Source organism: Talpa occidentalis, unplaced genomic scaffold (assembly GCF_014898055.3).
Source record: "Talpa occidentalis isolate TD23 unplaced genomic scaffold, MPIMG_talOcc4v2.1 talOcc4.11, whole genome shotgun sequence".
Lineage (NCBI taxonomy): Eukaryota > Metazoa > Chordata > Mammalia > Eulipotyphla > Talpidae > Talpa > Talpa occidentalis.
The window spans coordinates 62,451,431-62,473,423 of NW_023601104.1; the positions used below are offsets into that span (position 1 = coordinate 62,451,431).

At 43.0% G+C, this 21,993-nt stretch overlaps 1 protein-coding gene across 2 annotated transcripts in view; it reads right to left on the bottom strand.

The window, feature by feature from the left end:
• Window positions 1–13,377, bottom strand: part of NID2 (nidogen 2) — a 62,483-nt gene extending 49,106 nt beyond the window's left edge. For both annotated transcript variants that reach the window (XM_037503339.2, XM_037503338.2), the window contains exons 1-3: window positions 13,103–13,377; window positions 12,181–12,489; window positions 3,632–3,864 (exon numbers count right to left, since the gene is read on the bottom strand). In XM_037503339.2, the coding sequence (XP_037359236.1) occupies window positions 3,632–3,864; window positions 12,181–12,489; window positions 13,103–13,330 (770 nt within the window). In that variant the 5' untranslated portion in view covers window positions 13,331–13,377. The remainder of the gene's footprint in view (window positions 1–3,631; window positions 3,865–12,180; window positions 12,490–13,102) is intronic.
• Between the last annotated feature and the right edge of the window lie 8,616 nt (window positions 13,378–21,993).

The window sequence follows — 21,993 nt, forward strand, 5'->3', positions numbered from 1 at the left end:
GAGGTGTTGCAACTGTGAGATTTCTTCTTGCAGTTAGAGACAGAAAACAATAAGCTTCAAAGAGCAGGAAAATACAAATTACAGCAGATAAAAACTAAATAAAACAACCTAATTAAATCACTGTCTTTGCTTTTGTCATTGTACATACTTGGGAAATAACAAATCTGAGTTTTATCCTAAAATCCAAGGTCATTTGGAAAGCTGAGGGATAGAAAAAACTTATTTCCCAGAAAGGAAAACAAGGCTACAAGATAGGGTGACAGTGACTTCCTCCCTGTGCTTTTAGGAAGATGAAGTGAGAAAACCACATAAAATGCCTAGCACGGGGTCCTAGACATTAGCACTTAGTATTTTCTAGGTAGCAGAAAAGTACAATCTGAAAAGATGCGAATCTGTGTATTTATATTTAAATCTGCCAAATAGTTACACCAAAGGCTGTAAGCTACATAATGTATGACCTTTGAGTTTATAATTATGAGACAAATTTGCAGGAGACAAAGATTCTATTGACCAGGAAAATAACTTTATTCTTTAGAAATGCATACTGAAGCATTTAGGAGTTAGTGGCATGAAGCTTAGAATTTACCTTAATACTTAAGCAAAAAAAAAAAAAAAAAAGATGAATATGGCAAAACACTGACAACTTACAAATCTAGGGGACAAGCATTTGGGTGTTCATTTAGTTATTTCCTCTACTTTTCTGTATATTTTTGAAATTAAAGTAATGAAAGTAAAATAGAATTAACTTAAAGAACATTTCTGTGATTTCAAGGTAAAGAAGACTTTTCTAAAAAGAATAGTAAGGCCTGAAATCACAAAAGAGACCAAAAACTGACAACTCTAAAGTTAAAACTCTTAGATTATAGGAAACTCTAAAGATGAGCAAGTGAATAAAAATATTCAAAACAGATGAGGGGATAAATATCCTTACTGTATTATTTTCTTATTTTATAAGAGCTCTTTGTACAACCCTATTAGAAAATAGCAAAGGATGTAGAAAGTCACAAAAAAAACAGAGAAATGACCATTAAATATACAAAAAGGTGTTCAGTTTTACTAGTAGTTAAAGAAGTTAGAGTGAAAATATCAACATTTTATACCAGATTCACAAATATTAAAAAAAATAGAAGTTGCAGGAAACAGATATTGTCAGTATTGGCTCAATATGACTGGTGAGGATTTAAGTTGAGATGTTTGTTAAGGGCAATTTGTTAATATATGTTAAAATGCTGAAGTGCATATATCCTTCCTCAGCAATTTTACTTTTAAGAATTTACTTTTGAAATAAATGAGAATCTGAGCAACATTATGCTGTTTACTGCAACAAAATAACAGGAAAAATCCCACTGTTAGTTATTTTGCCATAATTTTTCTACTTCCATCAGCAACTCAGAGGTGTCTGGGAAGCATCAAAAATAAAGTGACAGGAGGTAATGGAAGTTCTGTGTGTGTGTGTGTGTGTGTGTGTGTATGGGGCGGGGTGGATCTTAGGGACCTTACAGGTTTTTGCCACCACCATGTCGTGCACCCTGTGTAGATATTAGCACTTATTCCAATGCTCTGAAATTGTTGATCTATTTGTCTACCCTACTAGAATGCAATTCACTATTGTATAGGTCTTGTGCCTCAGTCATCTTTTCTTCCAAGTGTATGGCCCACTGTGAGCTCTTGACAATGTCTGAAGAGTAGAAAATCTGCGGACTTCACAGAAGAGGCTGAAACCAAGAGAGAGGGAGAAAGAAGCTAAATTTTCTTCAGAGTCTGGATTAAAAGGCAGCCTAGCTGGAAATCTAAAGAGGTCCAATATGGGTCATAAGAATGGGGAAGGATGGCCAGTCCTGGTGTCTGAGTGATTCCAGGGCCCAGCAAAGGAACCAAGTTTCCAGAGTCCTGAAAATAACAGGCAATACCCCAAAATATGGACTCATTTTCCATTCCACCAAACAGCTGCCAAGAACAAAGGTCACATCTTCCAGCCTTGGCAAATGATTGCAGTATTGCCTTGTCTCTGAGGTACCCACAGATATATCTAGGGAGAAGCTTTGAGAACAGTTGAGAAGTAGCTGTCCTATGAGTCTGGAGAGATTCTATGAAAGAGTATGATGTCATAAAGAAGGCAATAGTTCAGACAGAGAAAATGGCTGCTGAAACTACTAAGAAGTTGGAGAAACAGGAGATGCTTAAAGAAGGAAAAGAAATGGCTGCTGCAGTGGCCCTCACATCTTCAGGAAACAGCAGCCACACTCCTGAAAAGCATGAGGAGACAAATCAAAGACCCTAAAAGAAGAAAAACCAAAGCGCAGGAGATATCTAAGAAGAATGAAATGGAATGGCAGACTCACCTGTCTCTCTTTCCACACCCAAGAAAAAGAAAATTTTTTCCAAGGAGAGTTAGTAATGACCTTGAAGAGACAATTGGCAGTGGAAGTCTTCCCAAGAGGAAGAAAGCTTTCCTCAAAGAGGAACCAGTGAGTGATCAGGAAAAGGCAGGAACAGATTTGTCTCTAAGAAAAAGGAAATTCTCTTTCAAGGAGGAGTAACTCAGCTGCAGACCTGGAAAGGCTGTTGACAGCAAGAGTGGAGTGACAGCTCTAAGAAAAAGTTCCTAAAACTCTCCCATGATGATTAGAAAGGAAAATTCCCTTATAGGCTTACCCCATGGTGACAAAAAAAAAAAAAAAAAAAAAAAGCAGCACTTACCTTCAAGAATTCTGTGAGTTATAATTAAGGTAAGTTCTAGAAGTGTTTAGCACTATGTTTGGCAAGCACTTAGTTCTTGATACATGTCAGCTCTGCATAACCTTATCTGGCTATAGGGTTAGCTCTGGTAGCTGAGCAGAGTAGACATGCAAACATGCAGGGTGTTCCAGTACCCAGGAGCAATGTAATGACACAGAAGCAGTTGAGAAAGACTAAGTATCCACTGCATTCTGTCTGATTTCTAGGCCTGTGTTCACAAAAGGAATAAAAGCAAAGATATTCTCTAATATTCACCCCAGATACTGGTGTGAGGTGGCCTGTCAAAACACAAAGGGGCTTGTTATTGCACTGGGAGAGCAAGCCACTTGTGGGACCAGGCTTGTGCTCAGTCTGGCTACCTCATGGGGAACCAGTCAGTGTGAGTTCTGATCATGGAGCAATAGAGAAATCCTGAAACTTCCAAAATTTTACCAATTGGTTTGATTTTTTTTCTCAAATGGCACTACTCCTAATTTAACTTTAAATACATTATCTGTCTAAAGACTAAATCCCATCATCACCTCTTATGACGACATTAACCTGGAAAAAACTCAACATGGGTAGTTATATTACTGGATATTTTTATGTGGTTCCAAGACCAATGTTTTCCACAGCAAGCCTCAGTGGCTCTACAAACACACACACATACACTCACACACACACAATTCTGTTTCCTGTATCTATACCAAATTGGGCAGGAAAAATAAAGGACCTTTATATTTTGGTGAACTTGCTCTTCCCAGGGTCTAAAAGAGTTCCTGGTTCTGACCTGATGCCTTCCTTGTAAGTCACCATGATAGTATTTAATGGGGCTCAGAGCCTCTAAAGTTTGAATAACTCCTTAGGGTCCTCACATCCCAACAGAAAAGGGCCTAAACCCTATGTTACTTACTGGTAAAGATTTTTCACAGACTGTTCTGTGCTAGTCAAGCTGAAATAAGGTCCCTCTCGCTTCAGGTCATCAGCCTCCCCTCGGCAGAAGCCCACCCGGGCTGGAAGCTCAAGCTGGACATTGTACGATTCTTTGGGACGCGTTCCGAAGAACTGAAGACCATTGGCAGGATAAAGAAAGAGGGCGTAGGTATCAGACCCATCAGATACCAAAACTGCCTGGAAAGTATTCAGCTGTGAAAAGAAATAAAGGAAACATTCTCAATAAAACAAAGAAAAACAAAACAGAATGCAAGCAAGGCATCATAAAGTACAAAAGGGTTCCCCCTTCTTAACATTTCTCTGGATTGTTTTTATACATAATATTCTTTGCAATTTCTTCCTTAGGTTACACTTTTATAAGCTATGTTATCACTGTAATCGTTTTCTCCATTTAGATTAATATGCAACACTAAAAAAACAAAGGTTTAAAAAATTCATTCATTCATTAATCCCTGTGTACATTAATTCATATAGTCAGGGGTCCACGAAGTACTCGGCATGATGCTAGTGGTAAGGAAGGAGAGGATGGGACACTGCCCAGAAAGCCAGCTTAGGACAGGCAAACAGCCACCACCTGAACTGTAGAAGTGACTGAGGTGGTGGCAGAGGCCACGGAGGAGGGTGTGTGCCCAAGTCCTCAGGGTTGGGGTGAGGAGGCGTCATTGAGGCGGCCTGTGAACACTAATAAACACAGCAGGAGCCAGAGCAGACCTGAGAGAGACACCAGGAGCCTGGATTAGCCACAAACTCAACACCCAGGTCCCCAGAGACTCACTCCTTAAAGTTTAATTTGTGCTGTAGTTTCAAAAGGATACTTTTTTGCCTTAACCTATAACCAGGTATCTTTTTTTCCCTCTAAACTGATTTGTTCATGGGACTTGACAATCTTAAAAAGATGTTCTATATCAGACTCAGAACATCTCCCTCATGAAAACCCACTCCTTTTCTAATTTAGTGGGGGACTAGGGAGGTTGTTTGTTTTAAATAATGTGACTCTTAGAAATATTATTTGCTAGTAAGCAGCCTCATTTCCCATTTTGCTAGCGAAATAAAATCAGGCACAGAAAAGAACATCACATTTTACTAAAGAAAACAGCAACCTAGAGGAATGTGCCCTGAACTGTGTTCTGTCCTGGGTCTCCCTCCATTTGGTACTCAAGCTCCATCTGCAAGTTAATTCTTCCTTTCAGTGTTTAACTTCAGTGCTTTGAGCTTCTGCATATAAGATAAAGGCACTCAGATGTTAAGATAATTTTCAAGAAAGACACCTTGCCTCCTTTGTTTCAGTTTGCTCCCTTTAAGTTAACAAACTTAAAGACAGGGGTCCTGTATTTGTTATTGTTGTAGCTGTTGATTGTTTCATCCACAAAGCTTGACTTTTCAAAAACAAAAGGCAAGGGATATTTTCTAGAATTCCTCCAAGTTAGGAAGTGATAACTTCTGCCAAGTGTAAACAAGGCTGTTCTGCCTCAGTCCATACGTAATATATACCACATCATCCATTCATGTTGATTCAATCACTTCAGAGTTTAACTAAGTCAAAAGACATAAAGTTCCACTAGGGAAAGAAAATACAGGAGGACGAAGAAGGGCCCTGTTTTAAAGAGCTAAGCTTTCAAAACTCCTGGCACTGATTACCTACAATAATGTCAGATAGGAAAAAACCCTGGTTCTAAGTTTAGAGAAAATCTATAGATAAGGGAGGCCTATAGATTGTGAAGGAGTTGAAGGGGGTTGGGGAGGAGGCAGGGAAAGTAAACAGCTGTGAAGGGGAAAGTCTGGTCTTTACTATGGGGTCTGGGTGTTTAGCACTTTATTTTATTCATTCTTTCAGTCAGTCAACAAATTCACTTCAATAAAAACATATTCAATGTCTTTTATATGTCTGAGACAGGCACTCCTTATAGTTGGTAACCATTTGGTCTCCTTGTCTCCACTGCAACAGGCAAATAAGAGAATCTTAAATAGAATTTAGAATCCCAAAGCAAAAGGCAAAGGAATCTGGCTGTTCAAAAACCACCCACATGCCAAATGATAACTTGTAAAGTTCTCTCCAAATTCTGCATGTGGTCGCTAAAGAGCCCACTTGGTGAAGTGCTGAAGGGCTCCTTCTCCCCAGCACTTCTTGACTGGCTTCCAGACCGGAAAGGTCTTCACATTCCTAGAGACAAGCCTTTGCAAGAACTGCACATGCTCTGCTTCTAAAGGGAAACCTCAGATGGGTTGCCAAACCCTACAAAAAAGGTCACCACTTCCCAACTCCCCCAGCATCCCAGAGAGAGAGAGGGGCCTCCACAGGAGGAGGAGCAGCAGCACAGAGAAGATCAGGGCCGGTGGGCAGCAGCTGCAAGGGCCCCCCTATCCTGTTATCAGAAAGAGAGAAAAGCCAGATCCCTTAGCAGAAACATCACCAGTCAGTGGTGCCCAGTCAGGCCCAGGGATATAAAACATGCCCCTCTACAGGTTTCTAATTTTTGCAATTCATTTAATTAATTTGAACTATCTGGCAAAAAATTAGATCAGTGCTATTCCTGTCGACAGGGGGTCTGCCTATGGTGACTTACAAAAATTACAATGAAAATTAAGAAATAGGGTCAGAGTTCTCTTTCCTGTCAGGGGACAGGAAACTAAGACGCTGCTTAGTTCCAGCAGCACTGATTTGTGGTTTCTATGTTAGTGTGAACACTAACTTCCATTCCTTAGGAGAAACCCCCAACTCGTGTTATTGAAAGCACCACTGTCACATATATGATTTGTCCTCGTTCGTTTTTCTGCCATAAATCCTATAGATCCTGCCAAAAATACAAAGCTTAGTTACCACATTCCTAATAATTTATCATTCATGACACTTAGTCTTTAGCAAAACTTCAGCATTTCTCTAACCAATTTTCATGTATGTCTGTTCTCCACATCATCATAGCTATATCTGAGACTCAGCTAAAATTCTTTCGGACAGATAGCAGACCTCCCTATTGCTGGACCTCAACTCCAAAAGTCAAAACAACAAAGTCTTGGTTTTACCTCTCATTTTCTCTGTGGCTCCAGGCCCCTCTGTCAAGGACAACCATCCTTTGGAACAAGTGCACGTGCCTCAGTTTCCCGAGGAGGGTTCCAGTGGGCAATCTTCCACTCATGTTGATGCCCCACAATTTCCTTCCTCCCTTAGCCTTCTCCTAAGACATATCTTAGCTCTGAACAATCTCTCCTGTTCTCAAGATCCATGTGTAATATATACTCTTTCAGCCCAACTGAAATTCCAGAGCAACAAAACATCACCCATACCACACAGAACTGTGTAGCCCAGTTCTCTAAAACCCCCATGCTTTGAACATCAGTAACAACAGAACAATACTTACTCCCCACCTCCACTGGACAATCATACAGCTAAAGTGAACAATAGTCCCTATTATATCTCCTGTCAATAAGTTCTTTGAAGGTCAATAACTATGACAATTCAAGGCATCTCAGATTAACTGAAGTGATAAATACTATGTTTTAATAGATGTTTTAAAATGTAGTTACACCTTGACATTCCTGCCATATCAAGTACAATATCTTGTTCACACCCACCATGAATATTCATGGAAAGAAAGGGCAACAACTGACATTTCTTTAGATGATAAAGATGCCATTTCTCTGATATCTTCAAATTTCCAGTAACTTTGCAACATAAAGTTGGTATGCCAAGGTTTAAGAAATTCATGCAGAACTCACACAGCCGTTCAAGCAAAATAAATTACTATTTGCCATAATCTATCTCCAAAGAACTATAAAAACAAGAACTCAAGTCACAGCACTCTTTAAAGGATTCAGAAGACCCTTCTTCAATGTGGGTAATTGGAAAAACATCTGCTCTACAACAGAATCCTCATCTCCTTTCTAAATGAAACAAATTCAGAAGCCAACTTAGCATATGGCAATGTCTGAAGAATGATTTTCATTAGGAAAGTAAAAGACAAATGGAATCTACAAATCTTCCCACACTCCCCTCAAAAGAAAAGGCCCACACAGCAATTGTAATTCAGAAAACTTTATATCTAAAGAGTCTTTATGCATCACAGCATCCTTACAAGACAGAAAGAAAAGAACCAGAATCTGGTCCTACCAAGGCAATGCAGGGTACACCAGGGATTCACACCCACTAAGTCGAAGATAATATGATGGCTACTTAAAAGGTCACTTTAGTTAATTCTCACAAAAATCCTGTAAAATAGCATTGTTATGCCATTTTACAGATTAAGAAATTAAAACTGAGGCTGGAGAGGCTCCCTGGTGACACAAGGGGTTAAAATGCAACCTATGAAGCTATCTGCAGCCACTGCAGCACAAGTTCAATCCCTGGCCGGGGAACAACCCACATGGTGCAGCAGACCTCTCCGGACTTGCCTGCTGCTCCCCTCAGCAGTGTATTTCAGTCAATCCGCCTGTTCTGTTCCCCACTCTGTCTCTGGTGAATCCTCTCATCCCCATACCTCTGCCTGTACCCCAGTTCTTCTATGCATAAGCAAATCTTTAAAAAATAATAATAAATAAAACTGAGACTGGGCCCTTGCTTCCAAAGTCACTTTTCCAAAATGTTTTAATAGCTGTTATCATCATCTGCACAAGCGCTCTGAAAGTGGGGTAAGGAAGGTATCATTCCCATGCTACAGCTGAAATTGAGAAAAATTATTTTAAAAGTCACTTTGCATTATAATTTTTGATTTCAAATAACCTGATAAAATTAGCATCTTAAGGTTCTAGTGTTATTTCATCATCCCAGAGCTTCTGTGCAACTAACTGCTCATCTCTCAGATTCATCTCATTCAGCTCAACTTTGTCTTCTTTTCTCTGTTGGAAAAGTAAAACAGATGCAGCTGAATTTTCTTCAGAGCATTGGAATACTAATTTTGAAGTAATAAGACATCAATAGTGTTCTTGGCATCAGATTCTACCACATTCATTCTCCTTTTAAATAAAATATGGTTTCAAGGATTCTTCTGGTATTAAGATCACATTGGGACAATAAAACTCAAGCCTGATTTATTGGAAATCTTTGGAAAAGACACAGTTATTGTGTGTACCGCTATCACCTGTGCCAAGGAAATGGGTCTTGCATGTAAAGTCTGAGTAAAAGCAACAACAGCAACAAAAAACTAAGAGTCAGGAAATCTGTATTCTAAACCTGACTTTGCCTCACTAAGAGCAGGATTCTAAACAATGACTTGGACTTCTATTTGCTATTATTTGTGAGATGAAAACAGTAAGTCTTGTCTAGGATTGTTGTATAAAGACAGTATAATAAAATAAAGAATTTGTAAGATAGCTTACATAAACAGTATAAGTAATAAATGTCCAAATAATAGTCTTTCCTTTGAGCCCAAACCTTCTCAATTGAGTCTAAAGGAGTTCCCTGGAAAAACTTCTACTTAAAATTCTTCAAAGGTTGCCAAAGAATGAGTCCAAACTCCTAGCAGAATCATGATCTTTCCCCCACCCCACAACCTTCCCAAACTCATGTTCTACCACGCTGCTTCTTTACTAGTAATGTGTCACATTAGGTGCCAAACACATTACACTGTATATAGCACATGGGTGAAATGTTGATGCCATCCTTTCTAAGGGAATGTTCCACTCTGCTCAACTCAAATTCCAAGCTACTTTCTCACTGAAACTTTCCCAGAAACAGTTCCCCAACCAGAGTTAGTTTCCTTAAGTCAAGATATGACTATACTGATGACCTTAAACAATAATCGATGATCCTATTATATTAAACTACAAAATTCTTTTTTTTTTTTAAAGAATTGGCAATCTCTTTTTTTTTTAAAGTCACTTTTTTAAAAAAATATATTTATTTATACAAGCACTGGGTACAGTCAGAAGCATGGGAGGGTGAGAAAATTCACCAGAGCCAGAGCGGGGAGCAGAGCAGGCAGAAGGACCGAAGTACACTGCTGAGGGGAGCAGCGGGCGGCAGGAGAGGTCTGCGCGCCATGTGGGACCCTCGATGGCGGCCAGGGATTGAACTAGCGCTGCAGAGGCTGCGGGCAGCTTCGCAGCCCAGCGCTCAACCGCTGCACCACCAGGGGAGGCCCTAAACTACAAAATTCTTAGGAGTAAAGAGTATGTCCTCTAATGATGCCTCCCCAGTCCTCACATACTTAATTGTGCAAAAAAAGGTTCTTGGATGAATATCAACTATGTTTAAATGCAAATTATTCATACACATACATATGAAAATATCACATATAAGATACTTAGAAAAAAGACTGTAAGAAAGAATGATAAAGTATTAGAAGTGGTGGCTTCTGGTTGGTGAAACTATAATGTTTTCTGTTTTCTAAATTGTTATGTACAATAGGTATAGGTCATATAATAAAGGCATGATATTTAATTTTAACCAAGTTATTAACTTACAGACAAAAATTTTAAAACTCATAACAAAAATGAATGAATGAATGAATGCAGTTACCACTTTTCACCAACCTTCCCACTAGCACAAAGAAGAGGCTCAATATTTTGTTTGAATTGAAAGTATTCTGTTGAGGGCCTCCCCGGTGGCGCAGCGGTTGAGCGCTGGGTTGCGAAGCTGCCCACGGCCTCTGTGGCGCCGGTTCGATCCCCGGCTGCTCCCCGGCCACCGGAGGAGGGTCCCACATGGCGCGCAGACCTCTCCTGCCGCCCGCTGCTCCCCTCAGCAGTGTACTTTGGTCCTTCTGCCTGCTCTACTCCCTGCTCCCGCTCTGGCTCTGGTGAATTCTCTCACCCTCCCTTGTTTCTGACTATACCCAGTGCATATATAAACAAAACAAACAAATAAATGAAACATGCCTCTATAAAAAAAAAAGTATTCTGTTGAACTGACTATTTGAAATGTCAAACCCATGCAGTAACAAAAATTCAAGAAAAGAAACTAGATATTGCCTGAAATAACTGAATTACAAGGCCTCCCTGGTGGCGCAGATGTTAAGTCTCAGTGCTATCAAGCTATCCCGTCGGCGACTGCAGCATGAGTTCCATCCTGGCCAGGGAGCTAACCCACATGGTGCAGCAGACCTCTCCCATCTCGCCCACTGCTTCCCTCAGCAGTGTATTTCTGTAGATACACCTGTCTGCTCCCCACTCTGTCTCTGGTGAATCCTCTCACCCATCCACACCTCTAGCCTACACCCCAGATCTTGTATGCATAAAAAAATAAAATCTTTTTAAAAAACTTACAAAAATCATAAATACAAATGATTTCTATTTCTAGGTCTTCTTTGCTGAGTATAGTCACTAGGAAATCTTCCTCTTACAGAATGCAGGACAAGAATGGTCACACCTTCAACTACTCAGTGAGAATGGGCAAGCTGCTTAATTTCTCAGAGATGATTTGTACCCTCTTACTAGGGGTAAGAAACACTTTGATGAGTTAAAATAGAGAGAAACTGTAAGAGTTTCAACCCTTGGAGTAGGCCATTTTAGATTCAGGTCTAATTTTATTAGGGGGAAGCTCTTGCCTTCTCCAGGAATGAGGCAGTTCACCATTTGCCAAGGTGCCCTGGCCCCACCTGATGTCCATTTGGAGTATTTTCAATGTTTCTGCCAAGCCTGAAGACTAAGAGCTTGGGTTGTTTTACTTACTCAGGTAGAAGTTATAAAACAAATCAAGGACAATCTCCTGTAAACTAGGAAGCATGTAAACTGGTACCTGAAGGACAATTTATAAAAGCTGTCAAGAACTTTATTTAAAAACGCACCCTCTCTGACCCACGAATTCCACCTCTGGGAAGGTCAATTAAGGACATACACAGAGACTCCATCTTAAAAAAGTGTTTCACCAAATTATCTGTAATGATGAAAACTTTTAAAGAACATGAATCATCCCTGGGCACAACGGCAAATCCACTGTAATCAATATTATGTAGTCATTATAAATGATATTATAGAAATACATTTACTGACATTAAAACATATTCACAATACACCAGTGGGAGACGCTTAGGTTACAAAATAGTATGTGCAGTAAGAACCATCATTGTTAATAGACAGTGACAGAGAGATACAGATATGGAAAGAAAAAGAACTCTGATACACATGAAAATGTTTAACAGTGGTTACTTCTGAGCAGTAGGAAAATGAGAGGTTGTTCTTTTAAATTGCCTGCATTTTCTGATGTTTTCCCTTCAATGGCCATATAATTAGAAATAATCCTTGTATACTTAGAGGTGATTCTAAAAATAAACAACCAAATTGTAAAGAGCCTTGGGAATTGAGAGCCTGTTGCATCTGTACCGGGGCCCTCACAAGCCCTAAGAAGTTCTCTCTGCTATAGTGTCCCCCTCTCAGAACCTCAGAGAAGGCCTGGGGACAACGGTTTTCTTCACTTCCAAGCCATTTATGCCATAGTGGCACCAAAGGATACACCACGTTCAGCGCGAGGAGGGCAGGTCAGAAGACAGTCCAAACCAGCGCCTGGGAGCCAGAATGCAAGCCCACCATCCCTCAATGATCAATAAGCTCAGGGGGCAAGCATTCCTGATCACTTACTTCTCCGGAAGGTGGTACCCCGCGCGTGGCCTCCTCGTAGGCGCCCACTCGGTCCCAGGTGGCTAGGAAGACGTGGGTGGGCGTGAAATGCGCCGCAGCTCGCGGGAAGCCCGCGCGCACGTAGCGAGCCGCCAGGCCCAGCACCGCGGCCGAGGTGTCCTCGCGGTACAAAACGCGGCCCCTGCCCTGGCTCGTGTCGATGTCAGCCAGGAAGGGCGCAATGGCCGGGAAGTCTGTGGGGAAATCATCGTCCACATACTGGGTCTCCCTGGGGAAGTCCTGGGTGGAGATGATGCCGTTGGTGCCCACCTGGGGGTGAGGGGGACAACAATGTGAAGGTCCCCACACTGCAGGAAACCCAAGGGCTGGTCCCCACGAGCACAGCCGTGCGCGCCCACTCTGTTCTCCAAGTAGGGAAGGGAACCCCCAGAGGCAGGAAACTCCCCCTGACCCACCCGCAGGGACCCGGAATTCTGGTACCCTGCACCTAGCCCAGCTTCAGCTGGTGTCCCGCGCCCCCCACCACCGCTTCTAACCCGCAACTCGGTGCGTTCGTTTCAGGAGTCCTAGAACTCCTAACACATCTCACTTTCCGCACAACCCTGGAAAAAACCGCTAGATCCAGGGCGGGAACACCCATTCCTGCAGATGTACACACAGCCGTCTACCGCCCAAGAACCCCATCTTCTTTTCTGCCTGGTACGCTGAGGAGGCTGCCAACAAGCCTCTCCCCCATCCCCTCGAGGTAAGGGAAAGCAGCGGACCAGGCAGCAGCATCGGAGCCACCCCCGGGGCGCTCTGGGACCGTCGGGGGGCAGGCGACCTCGAGGGCAGCGGCTGAGCAGGAGCGACGCTGCATTAAGCCCTGGGAAAATACTGCGAGAAATTTACCAGGTCCTGCACCAGGAGGGGCTGGACTTACGTAGAGGTGGCTGAACTGCGCTTCGTAGAAGTGGAGGGGAACCGCCAGCTTCACCGCGGCGGAGCTCTCGTCGTCCCCCTCCTGCAGGAGCTGGTCCCCCAGAGACTGGCCATAGGGGAAAAGCTCGCTTGAGGGCAGCGCGGCAGCCCGGGAGGGCAGCAGCAGCAGCAGCAGCAGCAACGATGGCGACCAGGGCGCGGGCCGCCCGGCCGCGGGGCTCCTCCGCATGCTCGCTCCCCTGTGCGCTCCCCTGTGCGCTCCCCGCAGCAGAGCGCGTCCCGGCCCGGCCCGCGGGTGCACTGGCCTGGCCGCGCCAACCTCCAACCTGGATCCCCGCGGGCGCCCGGGCGGGGCGGGACTCGGGGTCCTCCGGGCGCGCTGACTGGCTGCGGCCCTCAGCCGGGGCCCAATCACCGGCTCTGAGAAAGTTCGACAGCGGCCGCCACATCTGGTTCTTGTTAAAAGATTTCTAAGGCAGCAGTTGCAGGAGCGGCTGGGCTGGCGAGGTAAAAGTGGCCGGCCCAGGCAATCCCGAGCTGCTGCTTCTCCTCTCTCTCTGCTCCCCAAGAGCTCCCAGGGTCACCCCCACCTCACTGTCGGGGGTGCCCAGTGGTCCCGGCGAGCCCCGCCCGCGAAGCCAAGAGGCACGCAAAGTGCGAAGGCGGCGGCGCTGCAGGAGATTATCTCAGCGCGCAGGAGGGGACCCCACCGCTGCGGGTGCAGCTGCTGGCTGGGGCGACGGGCCCCCGCCAGACTGGCAGGGCGAGGGTGTGGCGATGGAGTTAAGGTTTGCGTCGTGCCGTGCTGGCCCTCAGGCGGAAAAGCAAAGAGGCACTGTAGCCGGGGCAGCCTCCACGGCCGTCTCGCTCCACCAGAGACGCCCTGCGGAGAACTGCGCCCCGCTACCAATTCCGTCCCCCCGCCCTCCCCGAGAGGCTGGGGGCCCCCCCGGGGAGGACAGGGCGACCTGGGCAAAATACCCAAGAACACAGCTCACCTTCCCCCCGGGAAAACCGCACCTGGGAAGATCGGAAAACGCTCCTATGTGTGATTTGCTCGGCTTGGGGCGTTGGAGAAGCATCCCTTTTGGGGACCAAGCAAAAATGAGCAAGGAGCCCGGGTGGAGGTGACCGTGGTATCAGCGCTGCTGTGTGCGTCAAGCTGCCCTCGCTGCAGGCAGCTAGTGAAGGTGGTAACCTGAGACGCGTGGTGGAACTGGAAACACACAACCCCAAAACCAGCTGTGTGGGGGAACCCCATCCACCATAAACATCCCCTCTGCAAAGTGTCAGGAGCCGGATGAGATTTTATTGCCATCTTTATTACTAAGAGCTTGAAATTTCCCAGATAGTCTGTTTTCTCTCTTGAATCCCCCATGGGGTCCTTGGAAGCAAAGATATTTAAAAAGAAGGGGGAAAGCAAACCCTTAGTAATGCCTAAAGAAATGCTCAAAAGACAGATTTTCTTTTTGTGGGGGTGTCAGTTCCAGCTATGCAAATCCTTACGGGCACACTGGGAGGCTATCCTTTTTAAATTTTTGCTAGGATATCAGACTGTGAGACTGACACACAAAATGAAAACACAAAATGGAAAGTTGACCCAAAGCAGATTGCGGCTTCAGACTGGACAGACATTGTATATTTGGTGTTACAAAAATGTACTTGTGCTTGCACATATATGGTCTCCTTTCTTTGAGGGACGAGTGTTTTCATTTTACTGAGGAGGAAATTGCTCAAAGGTCATTGGTGCCTTGGCTTGACCAAGGTCACCTAAAGTTTCTCCTTGATATAAAACCTTTACTGGTTCTCTGACTTCCAGATTTCTCAAGTGAACATAATAGTAGCTTCCATTTATGGAGTGGTAATAAATCTATTACCTATAGTGGCCCCCACGAAGAGCTATATCCAGGTGTTCATCCCCTTGTATGAGTCCCTCTCCTGGAGTGATGGCTGACCTACTGACTTTTAACCCATGTGGCAATAATGATGACAAGACACTTAAGTGAAAGACTCCATCAGTCTTGCCAGCTGACTCACTGTCTCTGATGAAATGAGCTGCATGTAGGGGAGACCCACAAGATAAGGAACTGAAGGCAATTTCTGGCCAATCATCAGCAAGGAAGTAAATTCTGCCGAAACCACGGAAGTTACTTTGGAAGTGGATTTCCACCCCCCCCATTCATCTTGAGATGACCCCCCTTTGCCCTAGCTGACACTTTGCAGCCTCATGAAAGACCCTGATGCAGAGGATACCTATGAAATTGGGCCCACCTGGACCCACCCAGACCCGGGATTACAAACCCTCAAAGAATGAGAATTTAATAAATATGTGTTGTGGTTTTAAGCTGTTATAGTTTGGGATAATTTGTCATGCAATCATAGATAAGTGATACAGCTAGACACTGTGCAAAGGAAATTAAGGGTTAGAGGGCTTAAAAGAAAAATCCATTATGTAATATGGCTGCTAAGTACCAAACCTGGGATTAGAACTCAATTTTGATTCCTAAACCTCTGTTCTTCAGTACTGAATCATGTTGCCCCATGACCTGTTGCATAGCTGTAGCCTATCTCTAACATCAGCTCTGACCACAGCCACCCCTCAGCAAAGATTGGCTCTCAAATACAACATCCTATTTTACAGTTTGAAACATGCTCACATGCTAGTCCCTCTATCATGTTTTCCCAATCAGTCTCATCAAGCCAATGTTTACTCCTGCTTCAAGACTTGAGTGACAAACTTTCTCCTTCAGGAAGCTTTCCTGGAAATCACCCTCTGGTATAAATCCCTCTTTCCTTGTTCCATGTTTCCTGTGCTTGCCGTTATCATATCTCTAATCCTGTATCTCCCATAATCCCTGATCCTCGCCTGTACCCTTACTACATCACTGTCTCTTGAGGGCAGGGCCTTTGTCTATTTATTTGCAAAGCCAGCCTGGTTCATTGGAAGCTTAAAGAAATGTTTGTTGAGTGAGTACAGCCAAATAAGCCAACCTGGAGTTCAGATCCAATTCTGCTGGCTCAAATGAAACATTCTTTCCCTGACACCACCTTTCCTGCTAATCTGACCTGAGTTTTATAATCCTCTTTACCAGGCTGCCTAGCAACTCACCTAGCACTGCTCTCTGGTTTTGGTCATTCTCATCCATTCAACAACTATTTCCCTGCAAGTTTACCAGGACAGACACAACTCTGCAAGAAATAACTGAGCACAAGATGTGACCCCTGACCTGAGGGAGCTCATGACTTGGTTGAGAAAACAAAGTATAAATATGAAAAAAAAAAAAAAGGAGCAACTGTGCAACACAACATGCATTAAATAGCAAAACAGGCAAAAGGGGGCCTTGAATTAAGAGGATATCACTGTTTTAATCGATGCTATCTGAGTACAAAGAAGTAGATCCAACAGGGAAGAGGCTGAAATGAGCAGTCCTTGATCCTGGGCTGCACAAAGTGGCCGAATTCTCCTTGAAATATGAGGCTTTGGACAGCTGTGCCTGAGTAGACATTCCTTTGAGCTCTTATTCTCATACTATTTTTAAATGACGTTACAGCACCAAAAGAGTGGTTTCTCCTTTAAAATGTCACTTTGTGTCTTGGGGAAAAGAAAAAATCTGTCATAGTTATTTCACTGGTCAAAGTAAATACTGAAGAAATACTTCTCTTGTATCCACAGTTCCAGAGTAGAATTTCCGTGACCTGCCAGACTGGCTAATGAAACAGAGAGGCCCCTTTCAGGCTGGGGGTTATGAAGGACTTCTTCTGTAGTGGTATTTATCCCTCTTCGTTGGTTCTTCACAGTAGACCTGAGCATTGCTTGAGAGGTAAGATTGCTTAGATACAAGACTTTTCAACCCAAGCCAGAGATGGTACCAGACACCTTGTCAACACACTTTAGCTATGTTTCTGGTATAAATACCAAGACTTCAAGAATGATGATACATCCTGTTATTTTAATGAAGGGAATGAAAACACATTTGCTCCATATTGTGGCAAATAGATGTTGGTATTCAAGAGCAAGTTCTATGAATAGCATTGGCTGGTGTGTGTACATGTTTGCACTGGAGGTGGGCTTGGCAGAAAAATGTCCTGGTTCTTGTTGTACACAGTGATTCTTTGCATAACTTTACTAGCCATTAAATCCCAGGGTGGGTATGCTAGCATGTAGAAAAAATAGAGTTGTAAAAATTAGCATGTCTCCACAGGCTTCATTGAAATTATGTTAGGTCTAAGAAAAACCATGCACTGCTCAGAAATTCTTAGTGCTGGGGCCTCCCCGGTGGCGCAGCGGTTGAGCGCTGGGTTGCGAAGCTGCCCGCGGCCTCTGTGGCGCCGGTTCGATCCCCGGCTGCTCCCCGGCCACCAGAGGAGGGTCCCACATGGCGTGCAGACCTCTCCTGCCGCCCGCTGCTCCCCTCAGCAGTGTACTTCGGTCCTTCTGCCTGCTCTGCTCCCCGCTCTGGCTCTGGTGAATTCTCTCACCCTCCCGCGCTTCTGACTGTACCCAGTGCATGTATAAACAAAACAAACAAACAAACCAGCAAACAAATAAATAAAGCATGCCTCTATAAAAAAAAAAAAAAAAAAAAAAGAAATTCTTAGTGCTTGGGACATATTTGGAGGTCATTAAAATATAGGGTGTCCTACCTACAAGCCAACAACCTCCAAATATATCTAAGCCCTAAGCCTTCAACTGAGTTTTTAATTTATACCCAACTTGCTGCTGAACATTCCCTGGGGATGACACCTCAAACCCACATCCAGGAAAACTAGATCCAATACTCAGAACTTTGGAGTTTTTATTTCATTTAATGATAACAATATTCACTTCTTTTTTTTTAAACTATCATTTCAGAGATTCCTCATCTCTCACCTGCTCGTTTTTGTAGGCCAAATCTATAAATTAAGAAATTGTTGTGTTTCCAGCTTCCCTTGAAGCTATTGTGGCTATCTAGTCCTGGTCCTGACCTAAACGCCGCGCCCCCCCCCCCAAGTTTGCCTAAAGTCTGGTGCTTTCTGGGAGGGTTTTAACATTGGTGATTTAGAGGAATTGATGCATTTTTTCCATTATTTATACCTTAAATATGAATGTGATATTTTGAACAAAGAGCCACCTTCTGATGGCTCAGTGACAATTATGAGGACAACAGTATGACAGAACAAATAGACAGGAGATGAAAGTCTGATCCCAGGACTAACTGCTGGCATCTATACATCTGGTTATATGGGAAAGCAAACCTGTTGGCTTATGCCACTGTTATATACAATGATACCCACTCCTAACTGAACTTTGCTATATCCTTTCTCTTACATGTATCTCAAACACAAATCTGACCATGCTATGCCTAAGAACCTTGGAGGGTGGATCACCCTCACTTAGAGTGAATTTTAAGCTGTCCAGCAGGGCTGGAAAGGCCCCTATGAGTTGGCCTCTGTCTGTCACCTTCTGTCTTTCCTACTTCCATCTTTAGCAATGCTCAATTGTTTATATTTCCCCAACCACATAGAAGCTTGACCCTGTGTTTGTTTCTGCTGTTCCATGTATGGAACACCCTTCCCATCTCCTGATGATCTCCTATTCCCTTCAATATTCAATTCACACATTCACATAATATCAACTGCCTCAGTTCCAGATTCTACAGAGAACCTCTCCTCTGAGTAGCTGTAACACCATCTCACCAGAAAGAATAAAATAATCTGTTTCTATCTGTCCCTTCAACTGGTTAAAAGACCTCAAGGGTAGTTTTCGTGTAAATGCATATTTGTGTCTTCTTTTTTCTTATACATGTTTACTTACTACATATCTCCATTTCTGATTGTTTTTACCACCAGCAGAGCATCGGTAAAGAGATGGACTTTGATAGTCCCACGTGGCCACTAGAATATGAGCCAGCCCTTGAGAGTAAAACTGTATCCTCCTCACACCAAATCTCTTGGGTCTAGCACAGTGCCTGGGACACAGTCTTCTGGGCTGTTTAGTAAACCAGTGTTGATCTGATTGGGATAAAATGGTGTAAAGAAATCTTTCATAATTCCTATATTTTTTTCCTGAATAATCCATATATTTGTTATATTCTGGCTTATTGCTGGAAAAAACAAGAATTAGAAGATGTGACTTTTATGTTGGTAGATATCTTTACTATTAATTGTATTTGAAGGTATTGCAAATGACATTATTTTCTTCTAGAAAGAATGGTATAGAAAGACCAGTATTACACTTTCTTTCTGTAACTCCTGCATGCACAGGCTGAACTAGACTACTTAAAACTTAACTGTACAACACCAGTATCCATCTTTCTTCACAAAGACTTCTCTCCTCATCCAGACTGAAAGGTCCTTAAAGGTTCTACTTTTCACTTCCTTTAAGGCTCCCACAGTATCTAATACAATGTTGTATAAATAATGGCTGGTCAACTTTTAATGAGTTGAGTGACTGCCCAGGAGTTACCTCACTGTGTGCTGTCTCTATCGGGTAATGAGTAGGGCTGTGTTTCCATAGGCTGTTGTCCTTGGCTTCATCTCTGCTTCTTTCCTAGACATCCTGTGCTTCTTACCAAATTGAGTCACCTCATTTCTGCTGCATGTGACCAGCTGGCCATTGTCACTTCCTCTAGAAGTCAGCGCATGAGTCAGAACAATAGTAGCACAGCCAGAAATAATAATAGCAAGCCTTAATTGAAACTTTATAATGTATCAGGTTCTAGTTAAAGGCTGTCTATGGATTATTTCATTAATCCATTGATTGTGTCCAACTTGCAGATAAAAAAAAACTAAGCTGAGAGGGATTAAGCAACTTGTTCAAGAGCTCAGTCAGCAAGGTTGAAAAAGAATTCCTACCCAAGGGTTTGACTCCAGAACAAAATCTTTTAATCAACTTAGATTATGGATCTGATCCTTTGCTGGTCCAGTTGCTTTGCTCAATAATAGAGTGATTGAGAAAAAAAAAAGAAGAAACACACACAGTCGTAGATAATACTGCTAATTCTGCACCATAAAGGTAATTAGTTCTAAATTTCTCTATTATTTCTATAGTTGGAATTAAATAATCTTTCTTGACTAACATCTCATGCATGCTTAGAGAATTATAAATATCTAGACTTGATAAAGGAAATATGACCCTATGCTGTTAAGAAGTTTACAATCTAGAGTTGGCGATAATAATAGCTATAATTTATTCAGCACTTATGTAGTAGACACTGTAGCATATTATTTGAGTTCTGTACAACAATCCCACATGACAAGGAAAACAAGATTCTGGGAATTTAAGTGATTTGCTCAGGCAGCAGCACTAGTAAGTAGTAAGTGAGCTAGGATCTGATGGCCCCAAGTACTGCATCAAACATAAATACAGCTGTGCTTCAGTCATCTGGTGACAGGAATCTGTCCAGGACCCAGGTGCAGGAACTATACAGAATGATTGTGAGTTCCAAAATAATCTAGATATCCGGTAAACATGAACATCAGAAATAACAATGAAACAACAATAAATGAAGAAAAGCAGAAATGTGGTCTACAAAAATCTCCTCAGGCTTTGAGTCAAGAGAGAGGAAAGAGAGAAAGAGAGAGAGAGAGAGAGAGAGAGTGAGAGAGAGAGCGAGGGAGAGAGGGAGAGAGAGAGAGAGAAAGAGAGAGAGAGAGAGAGAGAGAGAATCCCCAAGCAGCAGACTGTCCATATCAGACGTTACTCATGCTTCTTCATACCATAATACTTCTGGCCCCACAATAAACATGGGTAAGAACAAATTCTAAGTGTTGTACAGTGGGCCATGTCTCATGGCTGCCCTTGTTTTTATTTATTTATTTATTTATTTATTTATTTTTAAAGATTTGTTTTATTTATATGAGAACCGGGCACAGGCCAGATGCACAGGAGGGGAGAGGACTCACCAGACACAGAGTGTGGAACAGAACAGGCAGATTGATGAAACACACTGCTGAGGGGAGCAGCAAGCGAGACAGGAGAGGTCTGCTTGCCATGTGGGTTGCTCTGAGGCCGGTGGGGATCGAACTGCACTGCAGAGGATGAGGACAGCTCCACAGCACTGTACTCAACTGCCTGTGCCACCAGGGAGGCTCTGTTTCTATTTTAATTGTGGATATGTAACCTGATAAAAATACTCCTTGAGCTGGCTAGGGTGCATTTCCACTACCAAAGTAAAGTGGAAAAGGAACCCCATTCCCCTGGCCTGATGCATGGTTTTATTACCAAGAAACTAGAACAGACCTCAAAAACAGCTACAAGTGAGGTCTATCCTAGGACAAGTGACAGCAAGTATACCACATAAAAAGCACTAGTTTTAATATGCAGTCAGAGTAAATAAGAATATCTCTACTAGGTTCTTTATTTGGATCTTAATTTTCCAGCTAGCTTACGTTGTCAAGGCTCTCTGGCAGGTGGTCCTGTTCCAAACCAGCTGTTCCACAGCTGGGCTCTCAACAAGAGCTGCACATCAGAATCACCTGGGAAATTTTTTAACTCTCAAAAACCAATTAAGTTAGAACCCCCAGGGTCAGACTTGGGCATGAGCATATTTTAAAGTTTTCAAGGTAATTTGAAGCATAGCCAAGAATGAAAACCACTGGTCTACAAACACCTTATAAATAACTTATACCAGTCACTGAGACCTAAGCAAAACCAAATTATAAGTTACTGATTGACTGAGCCTACTCACTACTTTTTCAGGACAAAATGGTCTGTTCCCATAGTTCATGGTACGGAGCAATTGAGCTTAAACAAACCCTTTCAAATTCTGAGCAGATTCACTATATTTGGTGGTGGTGATGGGGATACAATCTTACCATCTCTGTCAGAAGTAGAATGATCCCTAACCAGGGAAAGAATAAAAAAGTAAGCCTTCTAGATTTTCCCAGCAGCATACCATGCCAACTCTGTCG